At 43.3% G+C, this 21,225-nt stretch overlaps 1 protein-coding gene across 5 annotated transcripts in view; it reads left to right on the top strand.

Annotated features, from left to right (window-relative positions):
* The window catches only part of LOC125456515 (protein BCAP-like), a 78,677-nt gene that overhangs the window by 43,006 nt on the left and 14,446 nt on the right, over positions 1-21,225 (top strand). For 4 of the 5 annotated variants that reach the window (XM_059648113.1, XM_059648114.1, XM_059648111.1 and 1 more), the window contains exons 11-16: positions 504-613; positions 1,957-2,092; positions 3,948-4,058; positions 13,153-13,253; positions 19,326-19,488; positions 21,088-21,213. In XM_059648113.1, coding sequence (XP_059504096.1) covers positions 504-613; positions 1,957-2,092; positions 3,948-4,058; positions 13,153-13,253; positions 19,326-19,488; positions 21,088-21,213 — 747 coding nt within the window. The remainder of the gene's footprint in view (positions 1-503; positions 614-1,956; positions 2,093-3,947; positions 4,059-13,152; positions 13,254-19,325; positions 19,489-21,087; positions 21,214-21,225) is intronic. The other variant, XM_059648116.1, reaches the window with a different exon arrangement.

Genomic DNA, 21,225 nt, shown 5'->3' on the forward strand with positions numbered 1-21,225 from the left:
TCAGTTCTGAGGAAGGGTCACTGGACCCAAAGCATTAACTCTGTTTTTTTCTTCACAGATGCTGCCAGACCTGCTGAACTTTTCCAGCAACTTCTGTGTTTGTTCCTGATTTGCAGCATTTGCAGTTCTTTCGGTTTTTATTCGGTTTGAGCATCAGTTTGTTCTGAATTCGATAATTGCAGTGGGTAAAGAGGGTAGTAACATTAACTTGGCTGCACCCTTAGTTACAATTTTGGCACCCCACCATCTCCAGCCCAGGACATTATGCTCACGTCACATGTGATCTCAGCAACTCCGAAAACACTGCAGACCAAACCTCTGTGTCTTCCCATCTCTTTCTGGTTAAACATCTGAACAAAATTACCTGCTCCTCTGATGCTGCTTGGCCTGCTGTGTTCATCCAGCTCTACACCTTGTTATCTCAGATTCACCAGCATCTGCAGCTCCTGCTATCTCTGAAAAAAATTACCTGGTTCCTTTTTGTGTGTCATGAAACATTTCAGGATCTGAAGCTGCTAGAGGTTCGACGGGACATTGACAGCTGGAAGAAACAATACGATTTGGCTTTTGATGAAAGGACCCAGTTGGAAACTGAAAAAATTTCTCTCTCACAGTGAGTTGACCGGATTTGTTAGAATTTATTAAATGTGGTGAATTGCAATAAATTCAGTCCTCACACTGACAACTTTCACCTTTTCTCAAATGGAATTAATTGTACTCTGATCTGTTGGATCATTTTCTTTTGCTTTATTGTCTGTTGATTAAAGTGTGCAGTTCAGATTGCCACTCAATAGGAAGGATGTGGAGGCTTTGCAAAGGAGGGTTACCAGGATGTTGCCTGGATTGGAGGGTATGAGCAGCGAGGAGAGGTTGGACAAACTTGATCTTTTTGCTGGAGCATTGGAGGTTAAGGGGATGACCTGACAGAAGTATATAAAATTACGAGGCTTAGATAAGGTGTATAATTGGGGTCTCTTTCCCAGGGTGGAAATGTCAAATACAAGAGGTTGGATTAGATTAGATTAATTTGTCGCACGTACTAAGTTTAAGAATACATAAGTACAGCTAAGAGAGCACGTAGTCACCATTTACTGGCACCCAATTGGTTACAAAGACCAGAATTAAAAGGTTAAATAGGGTCAAAAGGTGGACAAGAAACAAGATTGTTCTCAGAGTCCCAAGAGCCATCTCCACAATGGTGAAGGTGCTGCGTCAGTCACTAGGACACCCAGGAGGATGCCATCACTGCCATGCGAAAGGCCCACTCTCGCCACCGTCACCCCCTCACCAGCCCCACTGTCACCACCGAGAGAGTCGGCTTTGAGTCTGAGAGAGTGGGATAAGGATAAGAGAGAGGGGTAGGGCCTGGGAGAGTGAGGTAGGGGTCTAAGAGAGTTGGGTAGAGGGCTGAGAAAGTGGGGTGGAGTAAAAGAGTGGGATGGGGAGGCTGGGAGAGTGAGGTAGGGCACTGGGAGAGTGGAGTAAGGGGACTGAGAAAGTTGGGTAGGTGGACTGAGAGAGTGGGCTTGGGATCCAGTAGAGTGGGGCAGGGGCTGGGAGATTGAGGTCGGAGGCTCAGAGAGTGAGTAGGAGGCTGAGAGAGTGAGATAGGGGATGAAGGAGTGGGGTAGGTTTTGAGAGAGAAGAGTTGGGTAGGGGCCAGGACAGTATGGTAGGGGCTGAGAGAGTTGGAGTACAGCTGACAATATCCAATGAAAACTCTATGGCAACCTTGGAGCTGAGGATTTCAGCTCTCGGTCCCACTTGGCGTCTCACCTTGCAGTTTGTTGTATGATTGTTTGACGATGCATTTCCAAATTGCAACATAGACCAAGAGTTGTGTGCATGTAAGAAACTGCTTGCAAAATGATGCTCACTTTATGGTGGTGTTTTGCAAATGTTAAGCTTAAACAATTGGTGTGCTGGACTAATGCATTTAATCTTTTAAATAAACAGTCGGGTGGCTGGTCTCGAGGAACAGCTTCAGAGAGATACAGAAAGAAGCAGATCCACAAGTCATGAGCTTCTCGACAAATTACACAATAGCAACTTGGAAATCTCCAATCTCAAACTGGAAAATGTGCAATTAAAGGTGATGTGTTACGTGTAAACCTCTACTATCTGTGAAGAGTTAGCAGCCATTTGAATGCCTTTTGCTATTTAATTACCTTGTGAAGTTTCACTTTTAAAATTGTTATAGTAATGCAAATTGGTGTTACCTTCTTGGTGCTTGTGGTTCACTGCAAGGTTCAGAGATCTCTGTCAGTGCCTACTGTCCATTTGAAAATTTGTGCCCCACCTATTCAAAATTTGATCTCTCTCGGTCCTGTCTGTCATTCCAAACTCCTCTTGTTTCCCAGGGATCTTCTGTCTCTTCGTGATTTTTCTTCATTTGAACTGGATAAATAATCAGTAGAATCAAATGCATTCCAAAACACACAAACACTCAGAAAGTCGCTCAGCATCTGCGGAGAGTACGTATGCATTCATGTGTCACGTGCAAATCATTAGCCCTTCAGCCCAGACCACAAGCCATGCAGTCTCTGCAGCAATGTTTTGAAAAGCTTGGAAAATGGTTACTTTGTTAAGTGCTCATTCAATCCACACTGGAACTGTGGTGAATGCAGGTTCAACTTTATTAATGCATCAGATGAGGGTGTTGCTGGTGAAGTCAGCATTTATTGCTGATCCCTAATTGCCCAGAGGGTAGTTAAGAGAAAACCACATTGCCGTAGGTCTGAAGTCTTATGTAGGGATGGCAGTTTCCTCCCTTAAAGGATATTATTGAAACTGATGGGGGTTTTTTTTTACCCCTGACAATGGTCATCATTAGACTCTTCGTTCCAGGTTTTTTGTTTGATTGACTTCCTCCACCAACCGCGGTGGGATTCGAGCCCGGGTGCCCAGAACATTACCTGGGTCTCTGTACTAACAGTCCAGAGGAAATTCCGCTAGGTCATCACCTCCTCAACTGAGACAGTCAAGAAGGCGTTCTGCACAGTTTTAAATAGAGACAACGTGCAGGGTTACAGGGAAAAGGCACAAGAATAGCAAAAGTTATGACATGCATTCAGAAAGCTGGTGCTAACGTGATGGCCTCCTCGTGCACTGTAAGGGGAGGTGAAGGCCTAGCAGTATTATCAGTGGACTGTTAATCCAGAGACCCAGATAATATTCTGGGGACCTGGGTTTGAATCCCGCCGAGGCAGATGGTGGGATTTGAATTCACTAAATATCTGGAATTAAGAATCTAATGATGATCGTGAATCTGTTGTTGATTGTCAGCAAAATCCATCTGGCCAGCTAATGTCCTTTAGGGAAGGAAACTACCATCCTTACCTGGTCTGACCTACATGTGACTCCAGTCCCACAGTAATTTGGTTGACTCTTAACTGCCCTCTGGGCAATTAGAGATGGGCAATAAATGCTGCCTGGCCAACAATGCCCTTGCATCATTCATTCATGAATGAATACAGAAAAAAAAATACTTTGTGAGGCGTGTCGCTTTCATAGGCCGTAGAACACAAGTTGAAAGATTTTAACAGAATGCATCTCATAACCCCAATACTCAAAATGTACTTTGCACAAACAGAAACTACATTGAAGGCTATTGAATTTCGTGTCTATTCCATGAGTGAAGAAGGTCTATACAATTTAATCTCTGATATATTTGTTGGTGAGATAATTTTCTTCACCCTCCCTATATTATCCTGAAAACCCATTTTTTGCTAGGGTTTGATTTAGGACAAGGACGATCGGTAATTATATGAATCATGATCATTTTGTGTAAACTTTTGTTTTGGTTAATGCGGACATATTACTAAACCACGTATGGCATGAGAGCCAACCTGGTACTGTCCTGCTCAAGGCTTGCTTGGTTGAATAACTGCTCGATTCTACTGGCCATACACTGTATGATAGGAGAGGCAATGTATTGTTGTTTACAGGCCATGGTTACAGGTATGGAAGAAAATGTATCAGTGACAACAGCAGAACTTGAACAGCTCAAAGCCAAAGCTGCACAGCAGAAGGAAATTGTTATACATTACGAAACACAGGTAATGAAAATTTACACAGCTGAAAGTAGCAACATGTTTGAACATGACCCAGAGTCCAAATCAGAAATAAATTTGTAGATTTACAATTTCTGAACTGTATGAAGATGCATATCTAGCTTGAAAGAAGAGAGTCAAAGTCATTGGAGGTCAGACATCTTAGTCTCAGGCTAAAATTGTATCAGAGATAATAGATAAGTGCCCCAGTGATGCCACCCGAAGGTTGCAGGAACAGCAACTCATATTCCGCTTGAGAACCCTGCAGCCCAATGGTATCAATGTGGACTTCATCAGCTTCAAAATCTCCCCTTCCCCCACTGCATCGCAAAACCAGCCCAGTTCGTCCCCTCCCCCCACTGCATCCCAAAACCAGCCCAGTTCGTCCCCTCCCCCGACTGCATCCCAAAACCAGCCCAGCCCGTCTCTGCCTCCCTAACCTGTTCTTCCTCTCACCCATCACTTCCTCCCACCCCAAGCCGCACCTCCATTTCCTACCTACTAACCTCATCCCACCTCCTTGACCTGTCCGTCTTCCCTGGACTGACCTATCCTCTCCCTACCTCCCCACCTATACTCTCCTCTCCACCTATATTCTTTTCTCTCCATCTTCGGTCCACCTCCACCTCTCTCCCTATTTATTCCAGAACCCTCACCCCATCCCCCTCTCTGATGAAGGGTCTAGGCCCAAAACGTCAGCTTTTGTGCTCCTGAGATGCTGCTTGGCCTGCTGTGTTCATCCAGCTTCACACTTTGTTATCTTAGTCTCACGCTAGCCCTGCAGGAGTTCCTCACATTAGTGTCCTGAATCCAACCATCTTCAGCTGCTTCCTCAATGATCTTATTTCTATCGTAAGGTCAGAAGTGGAAGTGTTCACCGCTGATTGGTGCTTATATTTTGCATTCATCTCGACCCAGATACTGAAACAATCCATGTTCGTCTGCAGCAAGGCCTTGGGCTTATAAGTGGCTATTAACATTCATGATACACAATGCCAGGTGACGACTATCTCCAACAAGAGAGAATCTAACTGTTTCCCTTTGGTGTTGAGTGGTATTGCAATCACTGAATTCTCCGCTGCCAACATCCTTGGGGTTATCATTGACCAGGAAGTAACTGGACTCGCCACATAAACACAGTGACTACAAGATCAGGTCAGAGGCTAGGAATACTATGGCGAATAACTCACCTCTTGACTCCCCAAAATCTGTGCATCATTTACAAAGGACAAGACCGGAAGGTTATGGAATAGTCCCTGCTTCCATGGATGAGTGCAACTCCAACAACACTCAAGAAGCTTGACACTATCCAGGACACTATCCACTTGACTGGCACCACACAAGATCCACTCCCTGAACCATTGATGGTCAGTATCAGCAGTCTGTACTTTCCACAAGATGTACTGCAGAAATTGACCAAAAATCCTCAGGCAGCATCTTCCAAGTTCACAACCTAGAAGGACAAGGGCAGCAGATGCATGGGAACACCAGCACTTAGAAGTTCCTCCGCAAGCCACCCACCATCCTGCCGTGGAAATACATCGCAGTTTCTTTACTGTTGCTGGGTCAAAATCCTGGAGTTCCCTCCCTAATAGCATTGTGGGTCAATCCACAGCAGGTGGACTGCAGCGGTTCAAGGACGCAGCTCACCACTAACTTCCCAAGGGCAAGTCAGGATAGGCCATAAATGCTGGCCCAGCCAGTGACGCCCACATCCCACAAATAAGTAAAATGTACAGTTACAACATGACTTGCTAACTTTAATGTTCACTGCCCCGACCAATGAAGGCAAGCATACTGCGTGCCTTCTTTACCACCATATTCACATGTGGCGCCACTTTCAGGGAACTTGGACCCCGGTATCCCTCTGCACGTCAATGCTCCTAACTAGCAATTGGCTACCTGACACTCCTCATCCCTTGTTTACAGATCATTCAGTCGCTGACTATGTCTAAGCCCCTGCACAGGTCATGAAAGTTGCCCTTGATTTCTGTTTTGAGAGCCTAGCCGAAAGCTACATCCCTTGACTTGACTGGGAGCTGATGACAACCATGACAAGCTTGCTGGCTTTATGTCTGTGCTCAAAGGCGATGAAGTACTGAAGCACCGTGAGTTCAGTATCTCCAGCTGGAGGGGCAAAGCACAGAAAGGCAGAGCGATGAAGGGATACTGTGAGCATCCAGGTAGGTTCAGTGTGAGCTAGTGCTATAATAGCAAGTGAACAGGCTGGCTTTGAGCCTGACCCAGTCCATCGGCTAAGGGAAAAGCCCTGCATGCACAGTATCCTTACAGCAACACATGTTTTGTGTTAGAGATAGTAAGAACTGCCGATGCTGGCGTCTGAGATAACACAGCGTGGCACTGGAGGAACACAGCAGGCCAGGCAACATCAGAGGAGCAGGAAAGCTGATGTTTCAGGTCTCTTACATTATCTTACATGACATTACATTATCTCTTACATTACACTGTTGTTACAGTAGGTAGAAATATACCCAATATGCCACAGTGTGGCAGCAAATGTGCACTTTCTTGTGGTTTCTTTTAAACTTACGTTTGACTGGAATATAATGTGCAGTTAGTTAAAGAAAAACAATGTAAAGTTGCCATAGACCTACTGGATCACAAGGCTGATCTCTCATTAGAGAGAGACAATTGATTAGACCATTAGGAGCAGCATGGTGGCTCAGTGGTTAGCACTGCTGCCTCACAGTGCCAGGGACCCAGGTTCAATTCCACCCTCGGGCAACTGTCTGCGTGAAGTTTGCATGTTCTCCCCATGTCTGTGTGAGCTTCCTCCGGGTGCTGCGGTTTCCTCCCACAGTCCAAAGATGTGCAGGCTCGGTGGGTTGGCCATGCTAAGTTGCCCATGGTGCTCAGGTGTGTTTTATGGGATGAGTCCAGGGGATGCTGTGATGGTCAGTGTGGACTTAGTTGGGCCAAATGGCCTGTTTTCACACTGTAGGGATTCTATTCTGATGGTGGTTGAGCCCCTGTCTCAACAAGCCTTAGATGAAGGGAAAGGTTGTGACCTTCACAGTAACCTCAGTTAGAGTGAGAATTGAGCTCATGCTGTTGGCATCATTCTGTATTGCTATCCAGCCAACTGAGCTAACCTCTGTTAAAGGAAGGCGTCAGTTGGGTGGGATAGAATGATTACATGATCTTGCAATAGCACCTTCCAAACCCATGACCACTTTGATCTGGAAGGTAAAGGGCAGCAGATACATGGGAACACCAGTCCCTGCAAATTCCTTCTAAGCCACTCAGCATCATAACTTGGAAATATATCACCATTCATCTACTGTCGCTGGATCAAAACCCTGAAATTCTCTCCTAGCAACATTGTAGGGTATCTACAGTACAGGGACTGCAGTGGTTCAAGAATGCAATTCACCAGCACCTTCTCAAGGGCAACTAGGGAATGGGGTAATATATTACTTTGCCACTTATGGATAATAAGGTCAGGATATTATGGTGTGTTAATTGCATTCTCATGGTTACCTCTTTGACTTAATTTGCTCCTGTTCTGGCGAATAACCAGAATTATTCATGTATAATCTGTAATGTAACAGGAATGTATTGTTTGTAGGTTAGGGATCGTCTTTCTTACTTTGAAAAGACAACTGCTCAAATTAAACTGCTACTCCCAACAATATGTCCAGTTATTAACTTGTTGTAATCCCAGCTGAGGTTATTACCGGTCAAGTCAGATCCCAGACTGAAATCTGACGAGAGATTTTTTTTTGTATTTAACTTAGTGGTCTTCTAGTAACACAAGCATCTAATGCTGCAGATTTGGTTTGAGCATTGAAACAGAAATTTATCTCACAAAAGAAATTAAGATCAAGTAGAACATATTTATGTATAATATGATTTGAAAGATATCAAAACACATGATATAATAAAATCCTATCTACTATCAGAACCATCGCATTACAGTACTCATAGCGTCATACAGCACAGAAGCAGACCTTTCGATCCAACCCATCCATTCTGACCAAGTTTCCCATACTTAACTAGTGTCATTTGCTTGTGTTTGACACATATTGCTCTGAACCTTTCCTATTCACCTGCAGACAACAAATGAGCTCCCTTCAACATCACATCTCTGGAATTTTCAAACCAAAATCCTTTGGCTGCGATATCTTGTTTCCTAAACATTCTGAGCTACCTTCTTTCTCCAGGAGAAACTGTTCTTAATGTTTAGCGGCCCACCATGTTTTGTGCAAACTGGAACAAAAGCGTTCCACCGTATGGGTTTTCTCGAAGCAAGAACCCCTTTTTGATTCTTCTAAGCAAAAAGCAAGCTAATGTCTGTCAATGTTTGTGTTCTCAGATTGTATAAAACTCACAAAACAAACAAATTTACATTTTCATTCCAGGACAGCCCCACTCAGTTGCTGTCGTATCGTTGAGTAAAATCATTGCTCCATTAATACTAACAAGCCAATTATTAAACCCTTTCAGATACACAAACCAAAACCCACATTCCATTTGTTCAAAATCCAAACATTAAAAGGACCTTACTGTACATAAATCACACACCTTTCATCACAACAGATGGCAGCTGGTGAGTTGAATTCATTCTTTTTAAGATGAAAGAAGAAAATAATCTGATAAGCCATATGAATGACCTAGCGACACAGAAGCTTCACACATCAGCTATGGTTTCAGTTCTTTTTAATGTTATTTTTAATTTAATAAGGAAGACTTTGTATGATCTGGTTGACTGAAAATACAAGAGCCTTCTCCTGAGTGTTGCTTTGTGATCCAAAATATATTTTATTGAGTGATGTAGTAAATCAGTACAATGGGCCAACAAAAGAACTTGCATAGATTTCATTCAGCAAGTTTTTAAAACCTCAGTTGCAAAGTACTCTGGATGCTAGCAATATGAAATGAAAAACAACAAGAAGAGCTGGGAAAACTCAACAGGTCTGGCAGCATCTGTGTGGAGTGAGAAGAATAGAATGTGCGTTCTAAAGAAGAGCCAGATTGGACCGAAAACATTAATTGTTTCTTTCTCCACAAATGCTTCCAGATCTGCTGAGTTTCTGCAACACTGTCATTTGCTATCGCCTAACTGAAAGTGTTTTTCATGCGAATTTTAAAAAATTTGTTTATAGGTTGTGGGCAGCAATGGCTTGACCATCATTTAGTGCCTATCCCTAGTGGCCCTAGAAAAGGTGGTGGTGTGCAGCCATTTTGAGTTACTGCTGTTTTTGGGGTGTAAACACATTCACGGTGCTGTTAGGAAGGAAGTTCCTTGATTTTCATCCAGTAACAGGAAAGGAGTGGCAAGTGAGTTCCCAGTCAGGATTGTGCAGGGTCCTGAGGGGAATTTCTAAGTGATGGTATTCCTGTGCTTTTGCTGCCCTAGTCCTAGATCATATAAATGGAGGGTTTAGAAGAAGCTGTTGGAATATCTTTGGTGAGTTAGGCTGAGTATAGGCTGATGCCACTTTTTGTCAGCAGTGAAGGGAATGAATGTTGAAGATGCTAGATGAGGTGCCAGTCAAATGGGTTGCTTTGTCCTGGAACTTCTTGAATGTTGTTGGAGCTGCACCTATCGAGGCAAGTAGAAAGTATTCTATCACACTCCTGACTTGTGCCTTGTAGATAGTGGACAAGTGTTGGGGAAACGGGAGGTGAGTTACTTACTGCAGAGTTCCTAGCCTCTGGCCTGGCCTTGTAGCAATGGCTTCCTCTACATTGGGAAAACTAAGCAGAGGCTTGGGGACCGCTTTGCAGAACACCTCCGCTGGGTTCGCAACAAACAACTGCACCTATCAGTCTCAAACCATTTTAACTCCCCCTCCCATTCCTCCGACGACCTGTCCATCACAGGCCTCCTGCAGTGCCACAATGATGCCACCCAAAGGTTGCAAGAACAGCAACTCATATTCCGCTTGGGAACACTGCAGCCCAATGGTATCAATGTGGACTTCACAAGCTTCAAAATCTCCCCTTCCCCCACTGCATCCCAAAACCAGCCCAGCCTGTCTCCGCTTCCCTAACCTGTTCTTCCTCTCACCCATCCCTTCCTCCCACCTCAAGCCGCACCTCCATTTCCTACTTACTAACTTCATCCCACCTCCTTGACCTGTCCATCTTCCCTGGACTGACCTATCCCCTCCCTACCTCCCCACGTATACTCTCCTCTCTACCGGTCTTCTTTTCTCTCCATCTTCGGTCCGCCTCCCCCTCTCTCCCTATTTATTCCAGAACCCTCTCCCCATCCCCCTCCCTGATGAAGGGTCCAGGCCCGAAACGTCAGCTTTTGTGCTCCTGAGATGCTGCTTGGCCTGCTGTGTTCATCCAGCTTCACACTCTGTTGACACGACTAGTCCAGTATAGTTCCAGTTAATGGTAGGCCCTGGATTTTGACAGTGACGGAATCAGTGATGCTAATGCCACTGAATGTCAAGGGCAGTGCTTAGATTCTCTCTTGGCATTGCCTGGCATTTGTTTGCGAAGTTACTTGCTACTTATCTTCCCAAACTTTGATGATCTCCAGATATTGCAGTTTATTAACACAGACTGCATCACTATCTGAGGACAGGCAGACAGTGCTGAACAGTGCCCAGTCATCAGTGAACATCCCACTTCTGACCTTATGAAAAACTGGCGGAGCAATATCTGATAGTTTCAAAGTGGAATTCAATATCCAGTTAAAAACAAACATTTGCAGGGCTATGGGGAAACAGCCGGAGAATGTGATTAATTGATGCTCCTTTGTTAATTTGTGCAGAAACCAGACTTTACTTTCTTTAAGGTTTGTGAACTTTGTGTTCCAAAGTCAGTAAATTAATGGGCTTAAGTTGCTTTTCATTTAATATGACAACTTCTCAACACTTTTTCGAAAACAAAAATATGAACACCGATTCAATGAATTGCTACTCACAAAAGTCAAGGGACTCATTATTTTGTAACAACAGTGGTATTATTTAATGCATAATCCAGAAGCTCGGGCTAATGCTCTGGGGGGATGAGTCTAAATCTCACCGTAGCAGCTGTGGAACTTGAATTCAATTTAATAAAAGCTGGAATAGAATGCTAATCTCAGTCACGGGTGAGCATGATACTATCATTAATTATTGTTAAAACCCTTCTGATTTGCTAATGCTCAGTGAAACCTCCTGCCCTTACCTGGTCTGGTCTCGCAGACCCACAACAATGTGGTTGACTTTTAATTGCCCTCTGTTCTGAAGCCCAGTCTTTTCTCTGCGGGGTAGTGTTCAGATGAGGCATGCCCTGACATCAGTTAGAGGCCAGTTACTAATATTGACTGGAGTTTGTCTGTTTCAAAGTCTCTGTGAACAGTGCTCCCTCTAAGTATATTTCCCAGTGCACGAACCCCTGAGCTTAGTGCATGGCAGTGGCCTTTGGAACTGTAAATCAGTGCCAACTGGTTCACACAGGCGTTTGGAGGTAACATTACCCATGTTCCTTTGCTGAAACCGTAGAAACATAATAAGAGAAAATATGGTCCATATTGCCTACAAAGCTTGCTTCATATTCAGTAAGAACATGGCTGAACTACCACATCAACTCCATTTTCTTGATCTAACCCTCTACCCTTTGTTTATTGTCATGCCTAAAAATCTCCAGATCTCAGTCTTTAAAGTGCATCTTGTTAGAGCATTCTCAGCCCTCAAGGCCAGAGAACTGCGAAGGTTCAGGGCCCTACATCAGGAAATTGTTTATTGATCACCAAATGCTTGCCAAATCGAAGGTCCTTTGTAAATCCTGAATCTAATAGGTACATAGATGTTCACAGGGCAGAAGGAGGCCATTCAATTGACTGTGTCTGCGTGAGGTAACTAAGATCTGACTGCACCTAACCCTGTTTTGTAGTTTTGGCCCATAGCCCTGGATGCTATGGCAATGCAAGTGAATATCTAAATACTGCTCAAATCATCTGTGTTGGGAGCCACATTAATCAAGGTCAGCAGAAAGCAACTGGAAATGAGGACATTTCATGTGTATTTGACATTGACATTTACCTAATACCTGCTTCTTCACAGGATGATGTTTGTAGCTGTATCCCTTTGGAATGTTGATCAAATTAGAGCTGTCTTCACCAGTTTGACTGGGCATTTTTCATCTGCCTTCTGCCCCTTCCTTCTCCCTCTGCTGTGTGACTATTAAGTTACAGATGAAAAAAAGGCCAGGTGGGATTGTGCTTGGAAGAATTGGGTCTCATTCTGACCTACTAAACGTGGTAAACATAGGCTGAAGTGTGAGGAAAAACTCCTGTTTCAGAAAGCACTGATTGTGATTGAGGTGTTGAAACAAACAGGGAGTCTGTATTATATTTGCACGTTGCAATCACCTGCCCACCAATGCATCCTGTGCTGAGCCTTCCCAATCCACAATGTTTTACTTTACAGCTTTCTCCAGGATTCTTTTCCCATATTACTATGTAATGTTCTGCTTAGAAATATGCAAAGTTCAGAAAGCAACATGCTAGGATTTTATTTTTCTGGGCATCGAATAGTCCCTTTGTGTTTTAAAAGTGCATCAAAGATTGAAAATCTTGAGGGGCAACTTTTTCACACAGAGGGAGGTGTGTGTATGGAGCGAACTGCCAGATGAAGTTGCAGAGGCTGGTACATAAACAACATTGAAATGACATTTGGACAGGTACATGGACTGGAAAGGATTAAAGGGATATGTGCCAAACACAGGCAAATGAGACCAAATCAGTTTAGGATCAATTTGGCATGGACGAGTGGGCATGTTTCCGTGCCTGACGACTCTATGACTTCTTCCAATATTTAGATATTCACTTGCATTGCCATAGCATCCAGGGCTATGGGCCAAAACTACAAAACAGGGTTAGGTGCAGTCAGATCTTAGTTACCTCATGCAGACACAGTCAATTGAATGGCCTCCTTTCACACTGTGCTGATGTTTCCCTTGTACAGTGGTATAATACTCAGCCTTCCAATTCTGAAACAGTTTTGCTGTAGATGTCCTTGGTTAGCCTTGCTTATAAATGCTATTTGCTGTCCTCTTTATTTGATGGTAATATTGACAATCTTTTGTGTCTTTCACAAAAATGGATTTTGTAGAAGTGCTGTGATTATTGTTTCAGGCTGACGACCAAAACTTTAAATTGAAATCACCTTCGGAAATAGTGGAATCATTGAGCGAAGAGAAGCAGAAATTGCAGATGACAATAGAAGTTCTTTCTTGGTAACTATTTATTTACCCATTTCAGATCATTCAGTTTGTTGTGTTAACTCATCACTAACCAGTTCTATGTTTTGAGAGGTGACCCGATCGAGGTGTACAAGGTAATGAGAGGCATGGATAGAGTCAATAGCCAGAGACTTTTCCCCAGGGCAGGACTGACTGCCACGAGGGGTCATAGTTTTAAGGTGTTAGGAGGAAGGTATAGAGGAGACGTCAGAGGGAGGTTCTTCACCCAGAGAGTTGTGAGCGCATGGAATAGTTTACCAGTGGTAGTCATGGAAGCGGAGTCATTAGTGACATTTAAATGACTGCTGGACATGCACATGGACATCAGTGAATTGAGGGGAATGTAGGTTAGGTTATTTTACTTTTGGATTAGGATAATTCCACGGCACAATATCGTGGGCCGACGGGCCTGTACTGTGCTGAACTTTTCTATCTATCTATCTAACTGGTTTAGTGTTGCTGGTAATCGCCACTTCGTCTGCACTGACAGTACTAGCGAGTGTGTTGATGAAAACCTGGTGATATGAGGCTACATTTTCATCATTCAGATGGTGGAAGTCAAGTAATTCCCTGGCTTGTGTGCCCACCTTGAGAGTAATTGGCTCTTAAGACGAAATTGTCAGTGTTAGGTGGTAAGTAGGGGGCACATTTTGGCCAGTTGATCCCACAGAGAGTTTTGGAGACAACCAAAGAAATTATGCATGCTGCAGTGGGTGTTTTTAAAGGCCATTGAGGTGCTGTGGTACTTAATCCCAGTGTTGTTCAAACCATTCTTATAAACCTCTTCTGCATGCTGTCCAATAAGTTCAATGCCTTCGTAATGTGTGGTGCGCAGACTGTACGTAATACTTCACCTGGAGACTCTAACTAGTTTCCTTTAATGGTTTTCCATGAACCTCCAGTTCTGGACTCTATGCCCTCAGTAATGAAGCCTAATGTACTGCAGGCTTTATTAATAGCTCTCCTGCTACCTTTAAATGACTAATGCACACATTGGCCCTAGTCTCTGCTCCTGCACCCTCTTCAGCATAATATCCTTTATTATACCATCTCTTCATGTTCTTAATAACAAAGTGTATCATATCACACTTCTTCATATGCCACCTATCTGCCTACTCCACCAACCTGTCAATGTCAATTTCATGGCACAGTGCTTCAGTGGTTATCACTGCTGCCTCACAGTGCCGGGGCCCAGATTCGATTTCACCCTCGGGCAACTGTCTTTATGGGGTTTGCGCATTGTACCTGTGTCTGTGTGGGTTTCCTCTGCGTGCTCCGGTTTCCTCCCACAGTCCAAAGATGTGCAGGCCAGGTGGATTGGCCATGCTAAATTGCCCGTAGTGTTCAGGGGTGTATAGATTAAGTGGGTTATAGGGGGATGAGTCTGGGTGGGATGCTCTGAGGCTCAGTGTAGACTTGTTGGGCCAAAGGGTCTGTTTCCACACTGTAGGGATTCTATGATTATGACTTATATGAAATTCTAAATTGTCGTCCTCCCAGTTTACAATTCTTCTAAGTTTTATGCCATATACAAACTTCCAAATTGTCCCTATGCACCATGATCAAGATCATTTACATATTATAGTGGTCCTTTCCTTCAGCCAGTTTTGTACCCGTATTGTTACTGTCACTTTTATTCCAGCATCTATTACGTCTCAAAGAGGGAAGTCAACATACATCACATCAATGGCCTTGCCCTCATCAACCTTCTGTTACCCCTTCAAAACCTCAAAGTTACTTGGACACAATTTTCCCTGAACAAATCCATGCTGACTCTTCTGAATTAACCCATATTTGTCCGATTGACTATTAGTTCTATCCCAAATAGTTGTCTCTGGAAGGTTCCCCCAATCCCAAAATTAATCTGACTGGTCTGCAGATATTTTGTTAATCACTGATAAGGTCTCAGGTGGAGTATTGTGGACGGTTTTGAGCACAAGACTTCATGAAAGACTTTAGAAAGAGTTTAGATGGGGTTTAGCAGGAAGTTAGCCAGGATGGATTGGAAAGCTGGGGGTCAACAAAAATGGATTTTTTTATTCAAGAGGATGAACAGGGCTGAACAGACTAGATGCATGATTGGTATTCTGGACCCCTGGCCATGGGAAATGAGGGCCCATGAACTTGGGATAGTCTGCAGGCTGTTTTGGACTGAAATGAGGAGAAATTTCTGCAGAAGTGAGTGAACCTGCGCAAGTCTCTACCCAAGAAGGCTTAGAGGCCAAGTCACTGAATATGTTTAAGACTAAAATAAATGGATTTCTAGAACTTAATAGAGTGAAGGGACCTGTGGAGTGAGCTGAAGTATGATGGTCTTTCATGGAATGAATGCATTGCTGGCTACGACAGCATTTAAACAGTATCTCCAACTGCCCAGAGAGCAGCTTAGTGTCAATCATATTGCCTGCATGTAGGCCAAATCCAGTAGTGACAGCAGACTTTGTTCCACCAAGGGTATTAGTGAACCAGATGGGTTTTTAATGACAATTAACAATGGCTCCATGATCGCCAGTAGTCTAGTCTTTTTTGTTAAAACCCCAGATTTTTTATTGCATTTATATTCTACTGTCAGCCATGGTGGGACTTGAGCCAATGTCCTGGAATATTCGCCCAGACTCTCGATCATTAGTCCGGTGATATTACCAACACAACACCACCTCCACATTTTTTTTTACACAGAGGGTTACCAATGATCGTATTGATAGGTGGAATGGGTATGATGGGCCAAACGGCCTACTCCTATTTTCTATGTTTCTATGAGAGATTGTGACAGAGTAAATAGAGAAAGGTAATCTTTCTGGCAACTGGTTCAGTCACGAGAAATCAAGGGTTAAAAATGTACAGATAAACATCTACAGGGAAGATGAGCATTACTTTCACTTGGCTATGGAGCACTGTACAGAAGAAGCAGAGGCTGCAGACTCAGTGAACCTGGTTAAAAGGGATTGGACAGGGTTATAATGAACTAACAGGGGTGGGGAAAGGGAACTAATATAACCACTCTTTCAGAGAGCTAGGATAGACACAACAAGCCAAATGGCTTCCACCTGTGCTGTAAGATTGCTTGATTTTATTAACTCCCCTGAGTGGCAGTGAAGAAGATATATCCACACCCTATCAATTTCCCCATGTGCTAAAAATCTACTGCACTGTGTAATCTTGCTTGCAAAGTGCAGAAAGGGGCACCACTAGATTTTGGACATTGAATGGAAGACACTGAAATCCAGTTACAACATGAGGACTGTCACCCTCCCCTATCATCTAAACACATCTATGTTTTACAATGTTGGTAGTGACCTCTGCTCATCTCAGCATCCAGGCACGCATGCAGCTCTCTCCAGGGTTTGACTGTTGCAATTCCAGACAAGTAGGGTGAGACATAATATAGATGATTCTGAATAACACCTGAAGTGCAGCTATTAATTTCAAACTGCCAGGCAAATGAATCCTTGCCATGCTCCTAATATTCCATTCTTCACAGTTCACCCTATCTCTCAGTCACCTGCCAATGCGACTTTAGATAAAATAGCTTTCGTCAGCACCTCTTTAATGTTCCATTTAAATCAGCTAAAAAGAAGTGGATAAAGATAGGCTGGGCACTCCATTAAGTTCCATCATTTAGGAACTGATTATATCACAGAATATTCGTTGGCAAGTACTGACCCATAATTCTGAAGCAGTTGCCTTAATTACTACATTGTCAAATCACATAAAGACCATTGAGTTATATTATTAACCTTTATTGCATCTTCTTGCCTTTTTCTGATGCTTAAATAAAATATGCATTAACTCATTTGTATTTCTCCATCCAGATTTAACTTATGGTTATAAGATGACACAAAATGCATTGCTTTGCTTTCAGACCTTAATATTTTTTGTCCTCCTGTTCCTACCCTCCACTTTCATCTCCAGAAAAAAACATTGACTCCTGTGGGCTTGAATGTTGCTCCCGGTCCTCAACGTCAGCACTAATTTTCAATCCTGAGCCCACACTTGCCCCAGCAGTGAGACCAACATTGTGGCCCTCCTGAACGTAGATTCAGGATTGATCATCTCTCCGTTTGGTGTCCTATGGATGGCAGGAAGGCTGCTGCCAATCACAAAGGGCACCAACAGATGGAGGCAGCTTCATTGGTCTGCACTTCAATCTTCAAACACCCAACATCCAGGCTGTGCGGCAAATTGGGTTAAATGCCCACTGATCAATTAGAGATGGGCAATAAATACTGTCCTAGCCAGGAGCGTCAACATCCTGCAAACGAATAAAAGAATCCCATCTGCTAAATTGCCAATTGCTGCCTTTCAACCTACACTTTGCTGCTGGAGCTTCTGGTATTGGAGGGCTATGGGAGGTGACCTTCCCTTGAGTGGGTGGCCCCTGCACATGTTGGGAGCCGCCCTGCCATTGGCAAAATGACGGTGAGGCTGCGAGACTGCCCATGGTTGGGACTTTGCGATGTAAATTGGCCAGCCCACTTTGGGGCCTGCTCATGGGTCAATTACCCAGCATTGGCCTTGCTTTCTGGGACCTCTACTTCCAAGCTCACTACTAGTGGAGCTGGGTTAGGGGTGTGGAGTTTGTAGATGTTTCCACAGATGCAATCCAGGATTCCTCCCCAATGATCCCAATAGCAATTCAGATGGAAACTGTGGCTCACTTTCCCCCATCCAACCCAGACCCAAATTTGCCAAACTCAGTTTGCACCCTGTCTGTGGGAGGTGAGATTAATTTGGGCATTGAACCTTCAGGTTACATGGTTCAGCTACTCATCCACCTAACCTATCTATGCTGAGGGGAAGGACGTGTTAAATCCTTCCAAAACTGAGGTTTTCATGGTAACATGGTTTATAAATAAAATTTGCCAGCAATCAGCTTGCCTTTGTGAAAACAGCATCCAACTTTCTGGGTTAATCCTACCTTAGTGAGGTTCTGCAGCTAATTGTTGTCAATTTTGTTCATGGGCCAGTGTTTTTTGAGGATTAGATTAACTCTTGGACCATTATGACCAAATATGGCATCCTTATAATTGCTATGCATGAGATCAGCTAACTCAATACAATGAATAACAAAGGCAGAAATTACTAGAGAAACTCAACTGGTCCGGCCTCATCTGTGGAGAGAAAGCAAAGTTAGTATTTCGGGTCCAGTGACACCTCTTCTGAACTATCATCAACACAATGTGTATTGAACCCAAGAGCTATTACCTGTGCCACAGGTTGTGGTCAAGGCCAAAATATTGAATGCTTTCAAAAAGGTGCTAGATATAATTCTTAGGTCTAGAGGGATCAAAGGGCATAGAGAGAAAGTGGGAATAGGGAGTCAATTGTCTGCTCAGCCACAATCATATCGAATGGCAGAGCAGCCTCAAAGGGCTGAATGGCCTACTCTTATTTTCTGTCTCTCTCTGGCTCAGTCTGGTATATATGGGTACCTGGTACATAATTTTAAAAAGGCAGCCAGCTAAACTGCTCAGAATACTAACATTTAAGTAAAGCAGTCACAGAGAAAGCTGGAGGAACCCAGCTGGTCTGGCAGAGAGAGAAAACAGAGTTAACATTTTGAGATAACAAGGTGTAGAGCTGGAGGAACACAGCAGGCCAAGCAGCATCAGAGGAGCAGGAAAGCTGATGTTTCAGGTCGAGACCCTTCTTCAGAAAAGCATTAACGTTTTTACTCTTCATATTGGGCTTAAAGCATCAATTCTGCAGATTCTGCCAGACCTGCTGAGCTTCTCCAGCATTCTGTGTTTGTTTCAGATTTCCAGCATCTGCATTGTTTCGCTTTGTAAAATTTTAAAATAAATGTTTCAGACACATGATCTGGAGTAGGTCTAATATCCTGTATCACTGTTCGGTGTGATCATGGCTGATCTTTGACTTCAGCTGCACTTTCCTACCTCCTCCCCATATCTCTTGTTTCTCTGAGAGAACTGGCTGTTAACTTATGATGAACTTTCCATGGAGTGATGTTTGTGTCTTTAGCTGCCTTTAAAAGGCTCTTCTGAGATAAGTGGCCATTTTCCCTCATTGGTTTTATTTAAGGATTTTGATTATTGTTAATTGAAGGAAACTGAAGGAGGGTAACTTACACAACGAAGAACTAACAAAGACAATAGCACAACAAGAAGAAGCTTTTCTGCGAAGCAAATCTCAGCTAGAAGAGAGAACAAGGGAATCTTCTGCACTGAGCCAACAGCTGGAAGCTGCTTTACATGATGTTACTGAGAAGGTATGAATGCATTACCGCCCTGCAAAATTATTTTTGTAGCTTCCCCTGTGCTGAACAAATACAAAGTAGTTACAATAAACAAAGCCTGGTGCTGTCTGTTGTCATTCGATCTTTGCTGGCAACCTCGACACAGGCAGCAGATACCTGGAACCCCAGCAGCTTCAAGCTCCCCTCCAGGTCACCCAACAACCAGACTTCAAAAATTAAAATAAAAGTATTGCAAGTCTATCACAGCAGATGGATTGCAAAGGTTCAAGAAGTCAGCTAGCCATCACTTCCAAGGGGCAATTAGAGGATGGGCAATGAAAGCTGGCCCAACAAGCAGCAATGCCCACATCCAAAGAGCGAATAATAAAAACAATAAAAAGAGCCAGATTGCTGGTTCAAATCCCACTCCACTCAAGTGCAAAACTTGAACCGCTAGTTTACCCATGTGATGAGGGAGTTCTGCTCTGTCAGAAATGTCACCTTTCAGTTGGGATAATCCCCATCTGCCTGCTCAGATGGTTTGGAAAATTTTTAATGGCACGATTTCGAAGAGCAGACGGTTTATCTCTCAGGCGGCGCGGGGTTGGTAGAACTGCCAGGTTGGGAGGCTGTTGATGGGAGATCTCCTGAGGTTACAAGGTGTTAATGACAGTGAGACACTTTGTTTGTGTTGGTCTGAAAGTTTTGTAAAGATCTCTGTAGTGGGACTTGATTTTCAATCATAAATGACATCATCCTTGGGAGTTGAAGAGCTGAAGTCCCTAGGGATCACTTAAGTTCCATGAAATTGCACTTATAGATAAAAGCAATGGAAATTTGAGGTTATAAGCAGTGTACAGCTCAAGACTAAGGAAGTTAATGATTAGCTTCTCCATAAAAATGAAACTCACCATCCTGACTTGGAAATATATCTCTGTTCCTTCAGTGTCGAAAGGGTAAAGTCCTGGAATTCCCAGCACACAATCTGCAGCGACTCAAGAAGGCAACTCACTGCCATCTTCTCAAGGGCAACTAGGGTCAGGCAGTAAATGCTGGCTGGGTCAGCTAGCAACACTCACAGTGAAACAATTCAAAATGTGATTAGGTCACTGATAGAGTACTTTTTACCATTGAAGTGACTCATTGTAGTAAGGACTCTGAAACAATAAAGAGCACAAATTCTAAATTGCCTCAGGTAGTAATGAAGAGCGATTAAAGGCATGGAAATATTTCCAGTGAAAGCTGACTTAAGAGGTTTACTAAATTATGGAGAGTTTTTCATCAAATGATTAGAAAACATTGATTTTCTCTGGGGATTTATGATGAGAGTTCCTCAATTTAGAGTTACTAACACAATTGTGACCTACAGGGGAGCTAAATTTCTGGCAGGCGGGTTGTGATTGACATTCCTGCATTATACAATCAGGCAATATTTCATTGAAGTTGTCAACAAAATCTGGTGGATAATTAACCAGGCAAATAATTCATCTTTGGATAATAGTGACAAGTTTGTACTCTGTAGTCAGGTCTTCATTCACAAGACCGTTGTTCCAAACACTTGCATAGCTTGATAGATGTGTTTATTCCATTGTGGATTGTCATTCTTTTGGACTGTTTGTTTTGCATTTGCAGGTCAGAAAGGTGAAGGATCAGACTGAAACTCAAGAACATGCCCTTCAGAGCAAATTACATAGCCTTGGATTGGAATTAAATAGAAAGACCAAAGAACTGAAACAGCTTCAATGGAACGAGAATAATGTGAGTTTTCTG

The sequence above is a fragment of the Stegostoma tigrinum genome, chromosome 8 (assembly GCF_030684315.1).
Source record: "Stegostoma tigrinum isolate sSteTig4 chromosome 8, sSteTig4.hap1, whole genome shotgun sequence".
NCBI lineage: Eukaryota > Metazoa > Chordata > Chondrichthyes > Orectolobiformes > Stegostomatidae > Stegostoma > Stegostoma tigrinum.